The sequence below is a fragment of the Daldinia vernicosa genome, assembly GCF_022497035.1.
Source record: "Daldinia vernicosa strain CBS 139.73 unplaced genomic scaffold F5Y00scaffold_36, whole genome shotgun sequence".
NCBI classification, from domain to species: domain Eukaryota; kingdom Fungi; phylum Ascomycota; class Sordariomycetes; order Xylariales; family Hypoxylaceae; genus Daldinia; species Daldinia vernicosa.
The window spans coordinates 330,629-350,763 of NW_025953952.1; the positions used below are offsets into that span (position 1 = coordinate 330,629).

At 45.8% G+C, this 20,135-nt stretch overlaps 10 protein-coding genes across 10 annotated transcripts; 5 read left to right on the plus strand and 5 right to left on the minus strand.

The window, feature by feature from the left end:
* Window positions 1-245: 245 nt before the first annotated feature.
* Window positions 246-2,172, minus strand: F5Y00DRAFT_242122 (glycosyltransferase family 32 protein). The gene has a single exon (XM_048008462.1). It carries the CDS (start codon window positions 1,766-1,768, stop codon window positions 632-634), a length of 1,137 nt encoding a protein of 378 aa, XP_047863193.1. The 5' UTR covers window positions 1,769-2,172; the 3' UTR covers window positions 246-631.
* A 1,067-nt stretch (window positions 2,173-3,239) lies between these two features.
* On the plus strand, window positions 3,240-5,449 carry F5Y00DRAFT_242124 (glycosyltransferase family 15 protein). The gene is made up of 3 exons (XM_048008463.1): window positions 3,240-4,136; window positions 4,194-4,632; window positions 4,716-5,449. The coding sequence occupies exons 1-3, from the start codon at window positions 3,601-3,603 to the stop codon at window positions 5,037-5,039; spliced, it is 1,299 nt and encodes a 432-aa protein (XP_047863194.1). The 5' UTR covers window positions 3,240-3,600; the 3' UTR covers window positions 5,040-5,449.
* Window positions 5,450-5,816: 367 nt separating this feature from the next.
* Window positions 5,817-6,570, minus strand: F5Y00DRAFT_124282 (uncharacterized protein). Its single transcript, XM_048004102.1, has 2 exons — window positions 6,194-6,570; window positions 5,817-6,126 (listed from the first exon to the last, which is right to left on the minus strand). Exons 1-2 carry the CDS (start codon window positions 6,471-6,473, stop codon window positions 6,056-6,058), a joined length of 351 nt encoding a protein of 116 aa, XP_047863195.1. The 5' UTR covers window positions 6,474-6,570; the 3' UTR covers window positions 5,817-6,055.
* A 228-nt stretch (window positions 6,571-6,798) lies between these two features.
* Window positions 6,799-9,123, plus strand: F5Y00DRAFT_242127 (HET-domain-containing protein). The gene has a single exon (XM_048008464.1). The coding sequence runs from the start codon at window positions 7,071-7,073 to the stop codon at window positions 9,072-9,074; it is 2,004 nt and encodes a 667-aa protein (XP_047863196.1). The 5' UTR covers window positions 6,799-7,070; the 3' UTR covers window positions 9,075-9,123.
* A 31-nt stretch (window positions 9,124-9,154) lies between these two features.
* On the minus strand, window positions 9,155-11,347 carry F5Y00DRAFT_124244 (ferric reductase like transmembrane component-domain-containing protein). The gene has a single exon (XM_048004099.1). The coding sequence runs from the start codon at window positions 11,212-11,214 to the stop codon at window positions 9,235-9,237; it is 1,980 nt and encodes a 659-aa protein (XP_047863197.1). The 5' UTR covers window positions 11,215-11,347; the 3' UTR covers window positions 9,155-9,234.
* Window positions 11,348-12,002: 655 nt separating this feature from the next.
* Window positions 12,003-13,012, plus strand: F5Y00DRAFT_124256 (copper transport protein ctr4). Its single transcript, XM_048004100.1, has 3 exons — window positions 12,003-12,295; window positions 12,357-12,387; window positions 12,473-13,012. Exons 1-3 carry the CDS (start codon window positions 12,242-12,244, stop codon window positions 12,949-12,951), a joined length of 564 nt encoding a protein of 187 aa, XP_047863198.1. The 5' UTR covers window positions 12,003-12,241; the 3' UTR covers window positions 12,952-13,012.
* A 589-nt stretch (window positions 13,013-13,601) lies between these two features.
* F5Y00DRAFT_124276 (uncharacterized protein) lies at window positions 13,602-14,143 on the plus strand. The gene has a single exon (XM_048004101.1). It carries the CDS (start codon window positions 13,741-13,743, stop codon window positions 14,122-14,124), a length of 384 nt encoding a protein of 127 aa, XP_047863199.1. The 5' UTR covers window positions 13,602-13,740; the 3' UTR covers window positions 14,125-14,143.
* Window positions 14,144-14,651: 508 nt separating this feature from the next.
* On the plus strand, window positions 14,652-16,633 carry F5Y00DRAFT_242131 (L-lactate dehydrogenase). The gene is made up of 4 exons (XM_048008465.1): window positions 14,652-15,037; window positions 15,096-15,147; window positions 15,210-16,053; window positions 16,125-16,633. Exons 1-4 carry the CDS (start codon window positions 14,923-14,925, stop codon window positions 16,392-16,394), a joined length of 1,281 nt encoding a protein of 426 aa, XP_047863200.1. The 5' UTR covers window positions 14,652-14,922; the 3' UTR covers window positions 16,395-16,633.
* Window positions 16,622-17,313, minus strand: F5Y00DRAFT_263852 (PEBP-like protein; the record flags this gene model as incomplete). The annotated part of the gene is made up of 3 exons (XM_048011564.1): window positions 16,622-16,970; window positions 17,030-17,039; window positions 17,094-17,313. The coding sequence occupies 3 exons, from the start codon at window positions 17,311-17,313 to the stop codon at window positions 16,622-16,624; spliced, it is 579 nt and encodes a 192-aa protein (XP_047863201.1).
* A 685-nt stretch (window positions 17,314-17,998) lies between these two features.
* F5Y00DRAFT_242133 (uncharacterized protein) lies at window positions 17,999-19,453 on the minus strand. Its single transcript, XM_048008466.1, has one exon. It carries the CDS (start codon window positions 19,103-19,105, stop codon window positions 18,095-18,097), a length of 1,011 nt encoding a protein of 336 aa, XP_047863202.1. The 5' UTR covers window positions 19,106-19,453; the 3' UTR covers window positions 17,999-18,094.
* Window positions 19,454-20,135: the final 682 nt, after the last annotated feature.

Sequence of the window (20,135 nt, forward strand, 5' to 3'; positions counted from 1 at the left end):
CTCAAAGATCGAGCCGTATGTTGTATGTTGACGTAGTCTCTCAATTGTATAAGTGAGGAGGGAGGTCCTTTTATCGAAGACACTAAGTACTGTATCTGAAAGATGAGGTAGTTAAACGACTACTTACCTCAACAGTTGATATTATTGTCTACGTCAGAGATGTTATGAACTTGGATGAGCTGGGGTAGCCCGCGACTCTAGCATATAAGATATATAGGCAGGTACCTTACTAAACGAGATGCTAATTCAATGGAATGAATATTTCATTATCACAATTCTATGTCTTAAATTGCTTAACTAAAGGATATAGCCCCAAGTGGAACACGCCTTCGGAATCAGCTGGCTGAAAGCTGTAGAGCCAGTGCCGTCCGATGGCTGTGTAGGACGCTGTAAAGCGTGAATTATCTTATCCGTCGCCCTTTATCGGACCTAATAGACCTTATAGATTCATTTAGGTATGCATCGAAAAGCAGCGGATGATACAATACCAAAGGATTGCTATTCAACCGTTTAGCTCTTTGGGATGCTTACCCATATACTGACATTAAGACTCTCAACTAGTCATACTACACGCTATGCTAGCCAATTCCGTAACATGATAATAATCCAACCTAACTACATAGAACTACTGTTAGTTCTGGTGGACTGCTAGATTATCCTGTAGAAAGTCTCGAACTAGGATGTTAAATCTCGTGTCGCGTGTTCTCACGACCTCGGGGGTTAACTTGCTGAGATGTCTTTCCCAGGCCATCTGACTCCATGCGTGGTAGGCGAGCTGATCCTCATAAAGGCTGCCGCCATTCCTGTCTATCTCCGCCGCCCACTTACGCGCTTCGTCCGAGCTGAGCTGCTTATGCATGAATTCGATATGGTCCCATGTCCAAGTTGGCCAGAAGAAAGCGTTTGGTGCCAACGTACAGACCTCGTCCGGATGTTCTAATTCCAACTCTTTAGGAAGGACAACGCTGTGGTAATTCCACTCCTTGGAAAGATCTGCACCGTTATACTCTCGAAGCCATCTCGCTATAAACGAGCTGTTCTTCCGAGCGACCATAATGGCATTACATAGACCCCCGCGATTTCCGCCCTCGTGGCCTAGTATGATATCGCGTGGCGACTTCAAGAGAGTAGTAAAGGGCCGGAAACCGAAGGCGTCCATATCCATGTAAATACCACCCTGCTCTTGGAGGAGCTTTAAACGGAGAATGTCGGATACATGTGCGGCGTGCCAGGTCGCGTCGGGCGAGCTCTTTAGGGCCGCCATCTCTTCGGGTGAATGGTAGACGAGGTCGATATCATCTTTTAAAAGACGTATCCATGGATTCGATAGAGGAGATGCATTTGGTTCGGGCGATGGCGGATCCGCAAGATATGTGTAATGAAGCGAGATCTTCTCTGCTTTCATGCCCACAATGGCACTCCGTATCGCGAGGTAGCAGAGGAAGTCGAATGTACCTGCGCTAGGCCTGTCGTAAGGGTTACTGAGCCCGTATATGAAATGAACATGGTTGGGTATGGGATCTATTTGTTTATCGCTATCGGTGGCCAATCGAGGGGTAAGGCCATGTAAGCAGTCGAGCTCATTTTGCGTAGGAACGAAATCTTGTTGGACTTTCCATTGGTAGGCGAAAGGCAAAGTTTGGCGCACGCGATCCCCGAATTGTCTTACGGATGGCCAGAAGGGAGGGCTAAGAAGCACCAAGGCGAAGACGATGGGGAAGAGGTAGTAAACTCGGCGACGGCGTAGAAGTACCATAGGATGATACATGCTAGGAGTTGTGGGAGATATGCGGATATGTAAATACCTAGGCTTGAGGCGGTTATCTCTCCCCCTTGCGAATAAAATTAGGAGCCCTGGAGAAGACTACCTAAAGTAAGACCCGAGAAGATGGACCCCCAGAGCCGGACAACCGGTTACATTGGCTAGCTAGCGCTGGCTGCCGTGTCCGGTAATAATACCATTTATTGCGTCGTTAGCTGTAGCGTAACTTGATCTGTTCCATAGAAATGCGAGATGCGAGAAATACTATCTTTCGTGTAGTTATATGCTATGAAGAAGTATTTAAGAAATAGAAATGTTGAAAATACGAGTACCTGTATTAGCACAAGAGTAATATATGTACTCAGATACATGGCGCTTAGTTACGTGTACATAGTTTAGGTAGTCCTTGCGCTTCGTAAGATTTAAACTTAAACTATGACTTAATTGTACTCTTATTAGTATTACATTAGCGTTAGTATATAAGATCTTAGGACTGTATTAATACCGTAAATATATGATTTATATATATAAATGGTTTCGCGATTTAATACGAAAAAAGCACGGTAATTACATTTATTAACGGTATTAATATTAAATGGTATTTTTACGATTAAACGGTTAATATATTAAATGGTTTTTTTTTTTTTAAATGGTTTTTTTTAATTAACGGTTTTTTTAAAAATCAACGGTTTTTTTACGGTTTTAATATAATCGAAAAAAATGTAATAATTTTAATACGATTTAAAAAAAATGTAATATAAATAAATAAATAAATAAATAAATAAATAAATAAATAAAATTTATTTATATATATTATTATACGTATTTACTTTAATATAAATACGTATAATAATTAAGTTATTAAAATAAATAAATAAATAAATATTATTATTTTTAAACATTTTATAATTACGATTATAATTATAATTATAAAATTATTATTTAAATAAATTATTATATATATATATATATATATATACGCGTATAACTTATAATTATTTAAATATATAAAATGACATTTACGATTTTTTTATTTAATTATTTATTAATATTATATTTTTTTAAACCGTAAAAAAACCATTTATAAAAAAAAAACCATTTATATATATATAAACCGTTTAAATAATTAATTAAATATATATTATTTAAATTAATATCGATTAAAATATTAAAACATTTAAACATTTAAATAATATTAAAGTTTTAAACGGGAAATTTACGGTTTAATTTTTATTTATTATAAATATATAATATTTAAGTTTTATATTTTAACGTTAATATAAATATTTAATATATAATATTATTTCCGTTATATTTAATGCGTTTATAAATACTTAATGTATAAAAGTAAGTTTAATTAATAATTTTACATTACGTATAATAAGTACGTGCATATAAAAGGTAATTATATTTATAAGTATAAATTTTACATGCAGTTGCTACCTTTATTCCTTTACAAAAAACACCAAGAACCTATCTCAATTAAAAATGCTGACTCGGGATGGAAGCTGCATATGCAGAGCTACATGTACATGTATGCGTTGTTGGACCCCTGCACAAGTCCCAAGAATAAGGGTCTGCTACCTGTATAGGTGTAACGTACAAACGCTAAAATGCACTACCGTTCCTTACTAAAAAAAAAAAAAAAGGGACTTTGACAAATAAAACCCATGACAACTAAAAAAAGATCAACACATGGGAGATAATCGATAATCCCAACCAACAAATCAAAGCTGATGCAAATGGCCTCGGGAATGCCAACAAAAGATAGTGACATTATCCTTTCGACTACATCACACGTAAGCTAGCCCGTAAAGCTTAGCTAGTATCTCTCTATAATGTCGCTGTTTAATCGGTTACCACGTCTACGAAGGAGAGGAGGATGGCTACAGTCGCCTTTCCTTTGGGTCCTCGGCGTTGCATGTATTCTCGAAATCACCATCCACGCCTCCCACTACCGCGTGCCCGTACCGCCTCGCGAGTTCGATACTCCCTTCTATGCCTCCTGCCAGGAGCCTCCGAGTACCCCTCCAGACTCGCCCCGCGAGAATGCCGCCATCGTTATGCTGGCCCGCAACCAGGAAGCCGAGAAAGCCGCGAGATCCGTCCGCAGCATCGAGCAACGCTTTAACCGCTGGTTCCGGTACCCGATCGTATTTCTTAACGACGAGCCCTGGAACGATGAATTCATACAAACTATTAATGCTTCTACAAGTGCCCCGACCTTCTTCGAAATAGTACCTAAGGAACAATGGACTTTTCCGTCGTGGATGGACCAGGACGCCGCCCGCGCGAGTATAAAGGATCAAGGCGACCGTGGTATTTTATATGCGGGAAAAGAGACTTATCATCACATGTGTCGGTTCTTCTCTGGGTAGGCTAGCCGACTATACTTCGCATGTCTGGTTTTACTGAGGTGTCGACATTGTAGGAACTTCTATCAAGTCGAGGCTTTAAAAAAATATAAATGGTACTGGCGATTGGAACCCGATGTCGAGTTCTCATGCTCTATTACCTACGATCCCTTCGTCGAAATGGCTCGCCACAACAAAGTGTACGGTTTCACGATATCGCTCTGGGAGGAAAAGCGCACGTGTCCCAGTCTCTTTAGGGAAGTATCGGACTGGAAGGAACTGAAGGGTATCCCTAGCACCAACCTCTGGAAGGCGAGTGTTGATGCGTCTTGGGCTCCCTGGCCTTTCCGCAGCCTACTCAGCTGGTTTTCACACCGCGATAGCTCTGGTGACGGATGGAATCTCTGTCATTACTGGAGTAACTTTGAGATCGCAGACCTTGACTTCTTTCGCGGCTCTAAGTATCAGGACCTTTATAAGCACTTAGAGCACACCGGCGGCTTCTATTTCGAAAGGGTTCGTACACGTCGGACAGCAATGCCACAACACCAATTCATTCTCATTTTTATGTCTAAATTTGCTAATCTGGTTTCTTATAGTGGGGTGATGCCGCTGTCCACTCACTCGCCGTGAACATGTTGGCGGAGCCGCATCAGGTTCACCATTTCGCCGATATTGGATACCGACATGATTGGTATTATCAGTGCCCTGCAAACGCGCCCGGTGGCCAACTACCCGAGTCGAAAGCACTTAACGAGGTCCAAAGTAAATGGGCCGAGGAAATCCCCGGTGGTGTGGGTTGCCGTTGCGACTGCGACGGCCACCGGAATAGAAACCATGCCAGCTATTGCCTGAATAAGATGAAGGCACCTAATACTGCTCACCGTCCCTGGTCTACGTGGCTACTTAGCTTCATCTTTTAAAATATACCCTCTGCTAATGTTGGTAGATGTTTATTACGGCATAGAGATACCCCGTGATGAGGAGCTGTAGCCTCTAGTCAGTCACTATCGGACTCGCGATTATACTTGTAGTGGGACAGCATGTCTTCAAGGCTTTCCAAAATGCAAAGTCATTACAGACATAGTCCATCTCGCAACAAACATCACGGGACGACAAATTAGCCTTTTAGGACATGTTAACAAATATGTTGGTTTAATGGAACCGTATTTCTCAGAAGTCTTATAGCTTGCAAGATACCATATACACGAGATAGACGAGCGCGATCTACACCAAGGCTTGAGAGAAGACATTACAATAACACCAACGTGGAAGACTATATTAAGTCTATAATGTATCATATAATACAAAGAAATAAAAAATCTTACGGCCCCCAGAGAGTGATTTAGATTGCGATATTAATTTTCCGTTTAGTCATTCTGTATTCACCGATGGTGTTACTATTGTTATCTTGCCACTAATATAATTTGGTTTCTTTCGAGCGCGGGAATCTAATCGTAAATATAGCTTGCTACTTTACGTGGTATGGGTATATACTAATAGTAGTAGTTGCACCGGGTCAAACATCCAGCTAGTATAGATATAGCTGGACGCCTTCAGTGCCCACATACCAATTCTACCAAAGACGCCATTTCTTTAACGTATGGCCCAATGACCTGACCGAAGCGTGCTTCCAGTTGCTGTGCTACGACATTATGTGGTTACGCAACCACTTAGTAGCGTCCGAGTGTTGATACTGACCCCAAATCTCTCTCCTCCAGTTGACTAACAGGTCGAACCATATACTAGGTTCGGTGTAGTGAACGCGTAATGAATAGCCCGTCTCTTTATGTCTGGCGGAAATTTAAACTTCTCATAGAGTGCCAGCCCCCCAATTTCTCGATCTGGGCGGAAACACCTCTGCAACGTGAAACAGGTCGAATATCGGCCTAGTCTAGAGTGTTATGCCGTAGCTCGGGCGTGAAACGCCAACATGCGCTCACGAGATGTTCTCAGTATCGACAGCCATTTCCTCTTTGGAAATTCCGCTATCCTCTTCCGCAGGTACATCTATATCCAATTCTCAATTAGCGACTTATTCCTTTTTCCTGCCCTGACTTGAAAATAGGGAGCATACCTTTCATCTCAACCTCACCCTCGGCCTCCATCTTGCGCTTCATGGCATGGTTCATCTTCCGCTCGAGCTTGCGCCTCTTCTTCGAGCTGAGCGCAGCATTTGGTCCGCTCGTCGGCAGTAATCCGGGGCGTGCGCCGCGCTTTGTATCTGCTTTGGCGACTCGGCCTTTCTTGTCGAGGGCGGCGGTGCTGATGCGCTTTTGGTTCTGCTTCCTGGCTTTGGCAGCGCGGGCGACGAGACGGTTCTTAGAAGGCCCGTTGGGGTTCTTGACGGACGGCATTTTGTTGGATTGAATGGTTTATAATGCTTCGAAGGTGAAATGGATATCCTTTAGACTTGTAATAAATGGACGAAGAGAAAATATTGGAGGGGTCTAGTTTGAAAGATTTAGTGGAGCCGATTTCGAAGTAGTGTACCTAGGTATCTAATTGCAAGGATCTCCATGTTCCCCGCATTACTCGTTAAGACAATATCATGTAATCCGTAATATATGATTATATTCGTAAGGTGGCTGGGTACCTAGGTACTTTCTCTACGTAGCCCCTTTGTCTCGAGTCTTATTACTTGTCTTCTTTGATACAATAGATGAGAAACAAAATTGTTAGGGTATAGTTGCGTCGATGGCTGAGATAGGATGTAACATAACTGTTGACTACCTAAGGTAGGGAAAGTCTACACATGTAAATTAATACCCTTGACCAAAAGAAGCTCTAGTTTATCGTTGAGGCTGAAACCCCTCTGATCCTGCGTCAGCTTTCTCATATCTAGCATGTCTGTTGAATCTATGCTGGTTATCTCATGATTATATCCGGTCCAATGTTACCCACCACATCTGAAATTCAAATCTACGAGACAGACATAACCCGCATCTAACAATATGAGCCCAGTTCCGATAGCTATCACAGGATCGCTATGTGAACTTTGCCACCAATTCATCGACAACCTCTTCTCCTTCGACTTTACTAGACAGGCCGTTTATCCCGCACGATGGCTGCCAGTAGGTTCGCAATGGACACCAGAGAAGCCCTGGGGAGATGCCTTCCGTCACCATGAGACGTTTGGAGACCTTACAAATAGCGCCAAGATGTGCGAATTATGTAATGTCCTCTACGTGGACCTCGCATCTTTGAACAAAGCTCTACATCAAGGCTGGTTAGGTTTATACCCGTTCTGGTCCTCAGGTCATATAGGAGACAACAAGCTGAAAGGCCATTTTCGCGCTGGTTTCCGCGACTCTCTGCAAAACATGCCCTGGGGAAGTAATAAGATTGGAAGTATCCCACTGCACAGCTTTAGGATCTGCCGACGAGAGCCATTGAGGAAAGGAGAAGAGGTACCTTGGTTAGATGCTTACAGGAGACTTCCGGCCGTGTCGACGACTCTAACCCCATCGCATATCTCTCGGGTGGCGGCTAAGTGGCGGCAAGAGTGTACCGAAGCTCACCCAAACTGTGTCAAATCCGACTTGCATAATACACTTCCAACAAGGGTGGTCGATATAAGCGACAGCGAAACGGGACGAATCCGTATATACGAATCAAAAGGTGAAAAGATGCTATATGCTACACTTAGCCACTGTTGGGGTGGTATAATCCCATCCGTCACCACAATGGCCAACCTAAAGATAAGAACCAATGGAATGGACATCGATGAACTACCCCAGAACTTTAAGGACGCTATCGAGGTTACCAGGGCCATCGGGTTACGATACCTGTGGATAGACGCCCTGTGTATCATCCAAGACTCGAAGCTAGATTGGGATCAGGAAGCTGGGAGGATGTATTCCGTGTACGCGGGCGCTTCGATAGTGATATCTGTCCTCGATTCCGCGGGCAGCACCAATGGCTTTCTCACACCAAACAGAGCGCCACTGTCGCTAATAAGCGACGAATACGCCGTCCAAAAGGTGTATCCTGATATTAACGAATGCCTTACGGAATGCCCGTTAAACGGCCGTGGTTGGTGCATGCAAGAAAGACTTCTGGCCAAACGTGTGCTGCACTTTGGAAAGGAGCAGATGTTCTGGGAGTGTCTCACCGATTTCAAGTGCGAGGACGGAAAGAATTACACCGGCGAGTCGGACGGGCACTTCGTGGCAAAGTTCATGAAGATCCGAAAACAGATTGGTGTATGCGCTGCCCAGGGTATCGAGTTAGATTGGAAGGCATGGTATCAGCTGCTAGAAGAATACACTACACGGAAGTTCACCATTTCTACTGACAAGCTACCTGCTGTTGTCGGAGCTGCAGCATTATTCAAGTCTACCAAGCCAACCGCGACGTATATCGCCGGCTTATGGCGGGAAGATATCGCGCGTGGTCTCCTATGGTGCGCCCACTATTACCACGCGCCAGGTCGGAAAGTTTGGGGGATATCAACGACCGACGAGATCTCCGAACTATCTAAGCCGCCTACGAAACGCGCGCCTAGCTGGAGTTGGGCTGCCCTCGATGGTGCACTCGACTTTTGGGCACTCCGGATCGGGGGATTTGCCGTTGAGGTCTTAGATGTAGCAATAGAAGCTGAGAAGGAGGCTATATACGGCTACCCGGATGGAATTATAAAGCTCAGGGGCCGCCTTGCACAGATGTTTTATCATCCCCCCCAAGATAATAAACACGACGTTGGTGTCTTGACGTTTGAGCCGACTGACTCTCCAAATTTTCATTCCGGGCCAATAAATAGCTGTGTCATGGATCTAGATCGTCGGTCACCGCGACTGTGCTGGGCGTTGGTAATGACGGAGTCGCCCAACGACAAGTATTTGCTTGTCCTCCACATGCGCAAGGATGGATCCTACCGGAGGGTCGGAATGAGCACTGCACACTGGCGGGAGGTTGACCTATCGAGGTTCAAAACACAAGAAATTCACATCACTTGAAGTCATCATCATAATGGGAATAGGGAATGAATAATTGTCACTTGACAGTGTGAGACTCGGCACAAATAACAATCAGGTTAATAATAGACGGTAACACCGGCTGCTTTAAACATTATAGTATTTTTTTTTTTTGTGGTTTTCCCTCAACTCAAGTACGCCTCTACCACTCGAGTCGGTCGTCGCATATTAAGCTAACATCATATCGACCATTTCCTTTCCAGACCTTCCCGCCCGAGTTGCATGACGCTACAATACTCCTCAAGTCGCTGATCATGCTTCCTGGTCCGCTTGCATATACGACCGTAGAGCCTCTTACGGTGTTGTCTACGAATCCCCTAACTAACTTGTTTAGGTCGGGGTGCCTGTCAAATCCTTCCCCTCCGATTCTCTCGACATTGAGGGACGACGCAGACTGAACACCCTTCACAGAGGAAACAGTAGACGAAGCCAAACCAGACTCCTTCACGGCTATGTCGTCCTTCTCTAATATGTCATCGTTTATCGACGGGCTCCTACTGCTTGCTTCCCTCGTCACATATATGTTAACTTCAATCTTATGCGCCTTGGCGGCTTTGCGAATCGTAGCGAGTTCCTTCTCGACCCAACGGGTATCATCCTTCTTCCTTACTGCCCAGACCAGCTGGACTTTCCGGTCCTTCATTTCTGGTTGCTCTATTATTCCAAGCAATACCGGTAAGACAAATGTAATTCCTGTTCCACCAGCCACGCAGAGCACGTTGACCTCCGGTGTCAATTCATCGACTATCGATTCTCCGTAGGTTCCAGACAGGATTAACGGGGTCGTTGCGCTAGGCGACGCGGCTAGTTTCCTCGCAGCCAGTTCTGCGACCTTCTTCGTCTCTCCTTTCTTCGCTCTGAGAATGTACGAGTGCGAAACAAGCCCATCCTGTACCTTTGGCAAGTTGAGCGGCGTAAACGGATGAGATTGCCATAAACTGCACTCCGTGAAGCAAAGGTAAAAATGCTGTCCAACATTCCAGGCATCTTGAGGATAGGTAAAATCCATACGCACGACGTCCCCGTGCTCTGCGTCGGGAAAGTGCGTCAAAGATGCGTGTGCCGCTCGGAACCCCATGGATCCTCCAGGTAAATATTGATAATGAATAAGGGCCGAGCGCAAGAGTCTAACACCACGGTCCAAGAACCAGAGAGCCAGCCCCGGGATTAGGAAGCATTGCAAATTCGCCCAATGACCCCAGCAGGCCCCAATATATACCATCGCCAGGACGTAGTGCGCCTTGCGGAAGAACTCGTAACCGGTGAGGCGAATACCCCAGGGAGTACTCAGAGCAAAGAGGATTAACAGCAAGATTTGCGCGACAACTCCCCATATGATATACAGCTGCTTGATCCATTCTATCGCGGTCGTCGGCTGCGGTTGATATAGTCGGACTTCGATTACGGTCCAGCCAATAGTGTGCAGAGACCCCTGTACAACGATGATATAGCCGAGCCAGCGATGAAGAAAGTTGAAGCTCTGGTACGGAACGCCAGTAAGAAGAGAGAGGATAGATTCCCTGCTCGATAGCAAGATCGATAGTGGCGTGAGGGCATACGCAAAGACGCCAACTCGGTCGGACCACGGGCCCAAGCTCGTTCTGGTGTTGTAAAGCCCGGGGTTGTTCTTTATGGGCGTAACCCACGTCTGGTAGGTGATGCCGAGGAAGCTAAATATTAACAAATAGCCTGCCAGGACGGTCAAAATCAAGACTTGAAGTCGCGTCGTTCGGCCAAAGACGAATCGGACTGAGTCGGGTAATAAGTAGCGACGGATTAACGCCGCAGCCGTCCTCCTTATTCGCGAGCGTCGACTAGCTATTTTTGCTACCCTTTCGCTGTCGACGGTACCGGTGGGTATCTCGTCGGCGCGAGGGGACGGGAAGATGCGTCTTCCGATAGTCCACAGCAGGAGAATTACAGCAATTGCCGCCCACATTATGCCGGAATAGACCATTGTCAAATCGTGGGATCCATACACCTGATCCAGGTAGGCGCAAGATCCGGGGTCGTTGGTACACGGAACGGCCCTGTCGACATAACCCCAGTGCTTCTCTAACGCGGCGGCCTCGCTGAAATTCTGAATATGGCGAGCTGCCAGCGGGTTTTCCATGGTAGCCATCTTTCTGCAAGTCGTCCTAACGACAGAGACTGGGATGCGTTTGATCGCGTATGACGAGCGAGCGACTGGCGTAACCCGAGAAGCGGGAAGGCTTTTGTTTAATAGGGCTGCAAAGTCTGCAAGAAGTCTGCAAGCTTAGCTCCCGTCGACGGTTGATTGATGATCTGCGGTTGCTTGCAGTTGCAGGGAGCCAGTGGACGCGGTGATAATATAATAAAGTGTCCAGATAGACAAGCAAGTCCAGCTGGTTGACCTAGTTAGGTAGGATGCCGTCCAACCGTTGCACCCACTGCCGGGACAAGGTGGTGCCACCTTCAAGTTGCCTCCTCCGTCTAGAGGACAACTCCCTCCCTGAGACCTCCGTCATTCTCGGCGCGCTGGTGGAAACTTGCTCAAGGATGCTACCCCCCGAAGGTTCGAAACATATACCGTTCAGGCCGTTAAGCCCGCGAAGGGAAAGCTTGAGAAGAATTGAGCACGTTTTTCAGGGGTCGTATATGGCTTGGCGTACAAGGGTGTCTTACTTAAGACCACCAATAATAGACTAGAGCCTTGGACGTTTGAGGCGTCGAGCCGTTGGAAACGAAGCCCTAATGGGCCAAACAGTCGGATTCGTATCCACTTTGCCTGCGTCCTAGATACGATCATCCGCCTTTCCGCTGAGACCCGCCATCTGACGCTTTTATCTAAGACTGTTAAAGAGGGACTTTACGTTGTAGGCGCGGTCGCCGCGCCCGGTCTTTTCTAATCCTCGAACCATCGACCTTCCCAAAAGGCCAAATCTTGCTCTTATACTCTCATTTTATCAGATATCGTCATCTTTCTATATCGAGCGGGTCGTCAAGTCTTGGAAAACCGGCAGCATAATAAAGGCATCAGTGCTCCTACATCCTAAAACTTGAGTCTTCGCAGGCCAAAATTCCTCGTCCCGGGTCCAATTGCAGGCTGATTCCCGTGTCATCTTCCGAGCGCACCCAACGGGAAGGTTGTTACTAATTTTGCCGGCGCATCTAAATTAACCGCCAACATGGATCACAGCCATATGGATACGGGGAGTAGCAACGCTACGTGCACACATGCGGTACGTTTGACTAATTCATATGAAAATACAGCCGACTGGACAATGACTGACCGAGAAATAGATGGCATGGAACTGGAATGTTATTGGCACTTGTAAGGCCTCCTCACTATCCTCATTATATCCAAGACGTATCCAAGAGGCTTGGTATGGGTAAGGCAGGTTATTAACAGATACTAGGCCTCCTTGCTGAATCATGGCGCATTGAAAACGAAGGGACCTTTGCAGCTTCGTGTATCGGCGTTTTTATTCTCGTCATATGCCTAGAGTTCCTCCGCCGGATAGGAAAGGAATATGACAGCTTTATACTACGGCAGTTCCAGCAGCATCTAGCGGCGGAAGCGCGCGCATCCAAAGCGGAAGATTCATGCTGTTCCGAGGCGCCGGCCCCGGGGCCACAAGTCGTCACGTTTAGGGCAACGCCCGTACAGCAGCTAATCCGTTCTGTCATACACGCGTTTGCGTTCGGTGCCGCATATATACTCATGCTAATAGCCATGTCATATAACGGCTACATCATAATAAGCATCATTATCGGCGCTGGCGTTGGAAAGTTTTTATGCGATTGGATGATCGCTAAGGTCGTGATCGGAAATGAATCCCAATCAGATAAAGGGACCAGCAGCGGCCTGGAAGAGGCGTCCGTATGCTGTGGTTAATGTCAGATTTACGTTTAGATACCCATCGTGTAGTTTTTGGTTCAGGTTTGCTCAGATAATAAACGCCTAATTTCAACAGAACGATCTAAGGCTGATCTGGAAAGAAGTATGCTTTCGATGTTCAATCCGTTGCGAGATCGACCAGTGGAAGAAAAGCATTAAGTCGAAAGTTACAGTATAGGAAAGTTCTCGACCTATTATTACATGCAAAGCAAGTGCTGCGACTCGTCTTATAGCTATATTTAGTTCGAGCGCAGATCGATCGAACATCAAGTAAAGTGAGGTGACCCGATTGCTTGGCTACTTCGGAGTGGTTCTTAGACTCGACGAGACTTGGGTAATTACCCAACCTTGGGGTCATGCTCGTCTTTGTAACCTCATGCCACGCATCACCAGTCGCGACGCAAGAATATCGCGTCAACTCCTCGGTTTATATAATGCGTGACCTATTTTTGGGTTCTCCGCGGATTCCAAGAGGCTTGGATCGGCCGGTCGGATATTAGGCAATACGGATCTGGCTATTTTCGATGACAACATCGACGTCCTACACCGATGGGATGCATCTTGGTCTCCCTTGAAAGGGGAACTTCAGACTCGGAGGTGAAGGTCTTGGAATGAAGAAGAATGCGAAAAGGTATGAAAATTTTTATCTTTTGCCTCTCAAGAATCGTATATAAGAATTGACCTAGTTACACAATAGAAGATGAAGGTTCGCCGATAGGTATAGTGCTAAATATCTGGGAATCAAGCTTCTCATCTAAGTCTGATTATTATCATAATACGAACAAGATGAACGCCATCGTCTCCTTCGTCGCCGTTATTTCCATGCTTAGCATGGGAATGGCCAACCCAATTGCTAAGGCGAGCCCTAGCATAACGTTTACGTCCCCGGCCAACGTAACGGGTAGCATGACACTCTGGGCTCCCTCGAGGGCAACTGGTAGCGCAACATCTTCCGTCCCAGCCGATGTCACGGGAATCGTGTCGCTACCGTACTTTCCACCCAGCCTATCCGGCAGCGCAACATCTTCGGCTCCAGCCGAAGTGACCGGCAGCATGTCGCTACCTTATTTCCCCCCTGATGTAACTGGCAGCGCAACAATATGGGCCCCCACCAATGTCACGGGGAGCGCTACTATTTACTCTCCTACCTCTACTCCGTCCTCTCTCTAAGGTCTCAACAACTAGCTGTTGCTGTCGGTCGACTCTCGCTATCTGCCTAAGCCTTGCGCAGTAATCGGTCGTTCCAGTAACCGTGGGGAGGTGTCTAAACTGCGAACGACGACTGGTGAATCGGAAGGTTCGTTCGGAGATCCAGAGCGGAAGGCCGAGTGAAGTGCGAAAGCGTGCTCCTTTTTTCGCACCAGTCCTGCGATCCGTCGGGCGAATGCACTTATTATCGTTGGCCATTGGTATTTCTTACATGAAAATATGTTGAATGATGGAACTGTTAGGGGCGGCCTTCGACCGTTTCCGGACATCTCGAGGAAGTTATCGATGATCTTACTCCAAACAATTGGGTAAGACCCATCGTATCTACTCCTCGGAAAGTTGCCGTTACGTTGTAAATATGGGTTCGGATGGAGAATGTTCGGAGTATCGCCGTCTCGGGGGGATTATGAGCTTTTGGGTTCAACCTGGAGTATATATAAAATCAATAGACAAGTATAATTGGTCAATTTCAAAGTCACCAGAGTATCTCCAGATGCGAATAACTAGGTTCCTGCATGTTGCTTATTGTTGTCTTGAACTCTATGTATTGCCGCGCCATATCCTAGTTTTGCAGGCAAATCAATGACCGCGTCTTGATGTCATCGGACGTCTTACGGCGCCGTCGATCGGGTGCTGTTCTACGGCTAGAAACGTATAAAAAAGGAATGAATTTCGCCTAGAGATATTGAAGTCCGCAAACAATCACAAGTAAACTTCGAAATACACATATATCATCGACTTATATCCTTAAGTGTCACCATGAGCAACCCAGATAACCCCAATATCACCCAACGCACGACGCCGCAATGGGGCCTCTATCAGAGGGAGCTCTTCTGGGCACCGAACGAGGGAAAACATACGCCCTTTAACACCCGTGAGAATTGACCCCCATAATATAATATGAGTATCGAGTAACCTAACGAAACCCATAGACCCCGATAAGCTGAGAGAGACGGCTAGGGAGCACCTCAGCCTGTCTGGATGGTATGGATGTCTACTTCGTAACAAAATACCAGTCTTCGAATCAAATCTCACCTAAATCTCAGGCACTATGCATCCTGCAACGCTGGCCTCTCGTGGACGCACTACTCTAACCGACAGGCTTTTTACCGACACCAAATCGTGCCGCGGATGCTCATCGACACCGACCAGCGGGACACCGCAACCACCATCTTCGGCCACCGCGTCGCAGCACCAATCGGATTCGCACCTATCGGCATCAATCGGATCTATCACGCGACGGGGGAACTCTCCCCCGCCAAAGTGGCTGGCGAACTGAACTTGCCGTACTGTCTTAGCTCCGCCGGCAGCTACAGCATCGAGGACGTGGCGCGCGCCAACGGCGACGGCGGCGTACGCTTCTTCCAGCTGTACTGGAGCCCGCACGACGCCGTGGCGCTGTCGATGTTGCGGCGTGCCGCTCAAAATGGGTATACCGCGTGCATGCTGACCACGGATACATGGCAGCTAGGCTGGCGACACGACGACGCCGCGCATGGGAATTACGCGTTTTACCACGAGCACGGGGCAGGCGACCTCGGGCTCAACGACCCGGCGTTCCTAGATCGTCTGCGAGAGGCGAAGCCAGACCCGAAAGATCCCAAGGACAAGTACCGCGTCGGCGCGGACTGGATCGATAAGCACATATGGCACGGGCATTCATTCTCGTGGAAGAGACTGCCTTGGCTAATCGAGAATTGGAAGGAGCTTAGCGGTGGGAAGCCGTTTTGCATCAAGGGGATCCAGAGCGTGGCAGATGCGCGCAAGGCGGTTGAACTGGGGGTCGATGGGATTGTAGTTTCGAATCACGCCGGGCGGCAGGTTGATGGTGCGATTGCGAGTCTGGATGCGCTGGAGAAGATTGCAGAGGCGGTAGGGGATAAGATATACGTGAGTTTACCAAAGTAGAGATATGAAAATGGTAAGGAAAAAGCAATATGATACTAACAGATATACGGCAGATTATGTATGATTCGGGCGTCCGGGGTGGCGCTGACGTGTTCAAGGCTCTAGCTCTCGGAGCAAAATTTGTGTTTATAGGTCGCTTATGGGTGTACGCGCTGGGCTCCGGCGGCGAGGAAGGCGTGCGTCACGTCATGAAGGGACTTTTGGCAGATTTCGACATCTTGATGAACGTCGCGGGGTATCCGGATCTGAAAGATATTAATCGCGATGCTTTGGATTCCTTACCAAAAGGGGCTTACTTCCCGTCTACGGCGGAAATGGCGTGAGCATTTAATACAACACAAAGGTGGCCGAGTTGTTGTAAACAGTCATTTCTGAGATTACGAATGAAAAGAGCGATAGCAATGACTTTGGTAAATTTACAAAGGGAATATCGGGGCCTTAGTTAGATGTTTTCGACATCGAGAGAATGCAGAGCCGTCTCCGCCAATGCACATCGGGGTTTCTTCATATATACATTCTTGTGTCCCCCCTTTTCTCATACATTCCCCACTCAACCCGTGACGTTGAAGTAGTTCGCGGCGATAGGGTCCTTCAGCCCAGCAGCCGTGATGAACTTGGGAACGCTAAAGCCAGTCTTCTGGCTCTGCAGCATCTGGTTCGCGGCCGCGGGGACCTGCCAGTTCTCTGGCTGTTCCCAAAGCAGGTTCGTGTATCGGTGCGGGTGAGGGGGATTCTCCGGCTGAGGTGCCGGGGCAAACCACGCTACGGGGCCGGTGGCCGCGGACGTAAGTGTGCTGACGCCGTCGGCTGATGCGCTACCGCTGGCCTTGAAGTCTCGAATTACGGTGTGGAGATATGTAGCTGGTTGCCCCTGGCCGGGGTTTATGAAGTTGGTAGATCTAGTATCAGACGGAGTTGGCAATCAGTAAACAAGTTTTCAGGAGTAGTTGAAACATACGCGTCGAGGTCTGTTATAGACGGTTAGCCAGCTGGACTCCGGAAACTTGGACGATATAACATACCGATCAGCATCCATAGGTAGGTACCGTTAGCAGGAATGCCCAGGCCAATAGTCGGTTGTCTCGAGGTTTCGGTCTTCGCCAGCGCGAGACCAGGCGTCACAGATTTGGTCCCGAATGTGACCTCTAGCTTTTGCTCCACGACGGGGGTGAAGCCCGACGGGGTCTGAGCAACAGAAATGCTAGCGAAAGCTAGGGCAGATAGAACACCGAAGCTCTTCATCTTGAATATAAACGTCTATGGTAATGGTAATTTTATGTGAGTCGACGATCTGTCGTATCGAGTAAGCTCCCAGGACCCGGGTCCGGTATAAATACCAGACCGTCATCGAATCGCGCGTCTTGCGCCATAACTCATGCGGAGCTCTTTTATATTATTCAGGGGCTGGCAATCTACTTCATGCTAATGCCGCCACTATTCAGTTTATATAAGCTCGTTGGCTAAATAAGCAATTTTCCTCATCGGGCTCGGTCGACCTCTTTGTATTGCCAATCTTCCGTCTTGGCGAATTATCTATAACGATTTACTTGAACGCGGGGTCCCCGCAATTTGATGGCAGTTGGGCATATACTCTAGCCTGGATTCTGATATTGGTTGCCGATCGCTTAAATGGCAAGATCTGTCTAGACTTACCCCTGACATGGGAGTCTCGAGAGTATTCTATCATTCCCAAGAAGTTGCTCCTTAGTTATAGTCCCATAAATGCTGAATTTTATCTGCTTTTTAATTCCTATCCGAATGAATTTTAATCCATTAGGTGTATCTAATTATGATTTTGAAACAACATTATTAAGATTATCAATAATACAGCGGTCAACAAAGAGATCTATAGGACCTATTATTACATTAACAAAAGAGTGAATACTAGCATGGTACCTAAGTAATTTAAGGCATCAAAATTTCTACACCCTAAGATATAAACAAAGCTGGATGTCCCCTTTCCAACTAGACGTACACAATATACGCGGCTAATCTCGAGACATACAGTCCTATGCCGATACGTCTAACAAAACGCGTACGGTCTCGTTCGTAGTTTCCAACGAGTTTCCATATCAACCCTCCGAACCGAGCGCATCCACACAAGAACAGGGGCCCAACGGATCGCCTGCCCTATCTTCCATAGCCTATCTCTTATGACCTTAACAGTACGCGATCCCATCATCTCTTCCTTGATTCGAAGTGACCGGAGTCTCTTCATCGGCGTCTTCATGGCTAGCTTCTTCTCCTTCATGAGCTTGCGGCTCATATGGACTTTGGCGTTTGTCGATTCGAGAGCTTGCTGCTTTTGAAGTTTTGCTTTCTCCGCCTTTTTCTGCTTGCGCCGCTCCTTCTGCCGCTCTTTATAGGTCTTCTGCGGCGACGAAGGAGCAGAAGGTAATTCGGGGGAAGGCTGGATAATAGTAGATGGTGTATGGGGAGATGTAGTAAGAGGTACTGCGGTAGGAGGCGTGGCTGGAGGCGGAGTTGCAGGAGGAGGTGGTGTTGTAGAAGGGGTTGTGACGGGAGCGCCACGAATAGCCAGCTCGCAGATTAGCTTAATTACCTCGCGACTGACCAGATTCGATAGATCACGAAGCCCCATAGCATTAAGTACTTGCGGATTGAGAATCATCCTCTGGGGTGGAGTCTCGTCAGCCACTGGTTTCGCGTTGACCTCCTCTGCAGCCTGGTTACGTTCGATTTCCAAACGAATATCACGAAGGCGATCAACCTTGAGCTGCATAGAATCCATCCTGGCTTGTAAGGCCTCTCCCATGAGGCTCAATTTAGGTATAATCTCATCAGTTACCAAACTGTGCCTCTCTTGGATTTCTTTCAGCTGATTGCGATGGGCTTCGAGATGCTCTCCATGAATTTCGAGGGCGGCTTTATATCTGGCAGCCTTTCCGATTACCTGAGGAATTTTTAGCTTGTCGGGGCTAATCTTCTTACTATTCATCGCGCCGGTGTTCCCGTCCTTGGTGTTTATTCGGTTGTCATCCTTGGAGGCCATCGCGAATATCAGATTCATCATTTATGTTGTAGTCGTGAGTCTTGCATGGCATTCTACGCATTGGAAGCTTGCAATAAAGTAAGCACATGGTTGCCTTGGCATAAAGAGCCTAAACTGTCAGTTTCAATGTTTGTCAACGATGTGGTTGCGCGGGTGATTTGGTTGTTTTAACTTGCGAAGAAGCGGATGGAATAAATAACATGCTCTTTGCCATTAAACTTACCACCACAACGTGTCGATACATAATTATTAGGAAATGAACATGCTTTAATGAACTTAAGAATGGTTTTCATGCACCTTTTATATTAGAAAAATTTACCGAAACGTTTTTACTTGTAAGTTTACGCAGGCGTTTCGACGTGCGTTACGCGCACGTGGGTTTTTCGAAGTTATATACGCGGTTTTACTTATATAATTATTAAAAAATAATATTAATTTTATTTTAATAAACTTAAACTTTAATTCGAAAAGCTTACTTTTTCTTCGTTATAAACGTTACGAAACTTTTAATGTTTTAAATTTACTTAAAAATTTATGTTAAAAAATTTTAATATATATTATAAATAAAACTTAAGTAAAATTTAATTTAATTTTATTAATTTTATATATTAATTTTACGTTAATTAATTAAAATTAAACGTTAATAAATTAAAATTAAACATTAATTAATTAAAGTTAAATGTTAATAAATTAAAGTTAAATATTAATTAATTAAAATTAAACGTTAATTAATTAAAATTAAACGTTAATAAAAAAATTATTTTATATATATAAATATTTATTTTTTTAATATTTTAATAAATTTAAAGTTAAATCACGTGTATTTTAAACCGTAATTTTTAACATTTTTTTATTTAAATTTTAACGTAATTTATATAAAATTTAAAATAATATTTATAAAATTATTAAAATAAATGTTAAAAAAAAAAAATTTAAATACATATCGTAAATATTGACAATTGCTATTGGCACACCCTCATTTTGCTATCGGAGCTTATTGGTACACCCAGTACATCGAAATACATCCCACCCATTTTCAACTCCTACCACA

Bases quoted from the DNA above. Each gene is read 5' to 3' on its own strand.
- F5Y00DRAFT_242124 (XM_048008463.1), top strand. From the start codon at position 3,601: ATGTCGCTGTTTAATCGGTTACCACGTCTACGAAGGAGAGGAGGATGG. The intron at 4,137-4,193 runs GTAGGCTAGCCG...TCGACATTGTAG, and splicing joins ATGTGTCGGTTCTTCTCTGG to GAACTTCTATCAAGTCGAGG. The intron at 4,633-4,715 runs GTTCGTACACGT...GGTTTCTTATAG, and splicing joins GCGGCTTCTATTTCGAAAGG to TGGGGTGATGCCGCTGTCCA.
- F5Y00DRAFT_242127 (XM_048008464.1), top strand. From the start codon at position 7,071: ATGAGCCCAGTTCCGATAGCTATCACAGGATCGCTATGTGAACTTTGC.
- F5Y00DRAFT_124244 (XM_048004099.1), bottom strand. From the start codon at position 11,214: ATGGCTACCATGGAAAACCCGCTGGCAGCTCGCCATATTCAGAATTTC.
- F5Y00DRAFT_124282 (XM_048004102.1), bottom strand. From the start codon at position 6,473: ATGCCGTCCGTCAAGAACCCCAACGGGCCTTCTAAGAACCGTCTCGTC. The intron at 6,127-6,193 runs GTATGCTCCCTA...AATTGGATATAG, and splicing joins GGGTGAGGTTGAGATGAAAG to ATGTACCTGCGGAAGAGGAT.
- F5Y00DRAFT_124276 (XM_048004101.1), top strand. From the start codon at position 13,741: ATGAACGCCATCGTCTCCTTCGTCGCCGTTATTTCCATGCTTAGCATG.
- F5Y00DRAFT_124256 (XM_048004100.1), top strand. From the start codon at position 12,242: ATGGATCACAGCCATATGGATACGGGGAGTAGCAACGCTACGTGCACA. The intron at 12,296-12,356 runs GTACGTTTGACT...ACCGAGAAATAG, and splicing joins ACGCTACGTGCACACATGCG to ATGGCATGGAACTGGAATGT. The intron at 12,388-12,472 runs GTAAGGCCTCCT...AACAGATACTAG, and splicing joins CTGGAATGTTATTGGCACTT to GCCTCCTTGCTGAATCATGG.
- F5Y00DRAFT_242133 (XM_048008466.1), bottom strand. From the start codon at position 19,105: ATGATGAATCTGATATTCGCGATGGCCTCCAAGGATGACAACCGAATA.
- F5Y00DRAFT_242122 (XM_048008462.1), bottom strand. From the start codon at position 1,768: ATGTATCATCCTATGGTACTTCTACGCCGTCGCCGAGTTTACTACCTC.
- F5Y00DRAFT_242131 (XM_048008465.1), top strand. From the start codon at position 14,923: ATGAGCAACCCAGATAACCCCAATATCACCCAACGCACGACGCCGCAA. The intron at 15,148-15,209 runs GTATGGATGTCT...CCTAAATCTCAG, and splicing joins CACCTCAGCCTGTCTGGATG to GCACTATGCATCCTGCAACG. The intron at 16,054-16,124 runs GTGAGTTTACCA...GATATACGGCAG, and splicing joins CGGTAGGGGATAAGATATAC to ATTATGTATGATTCGGGCGT.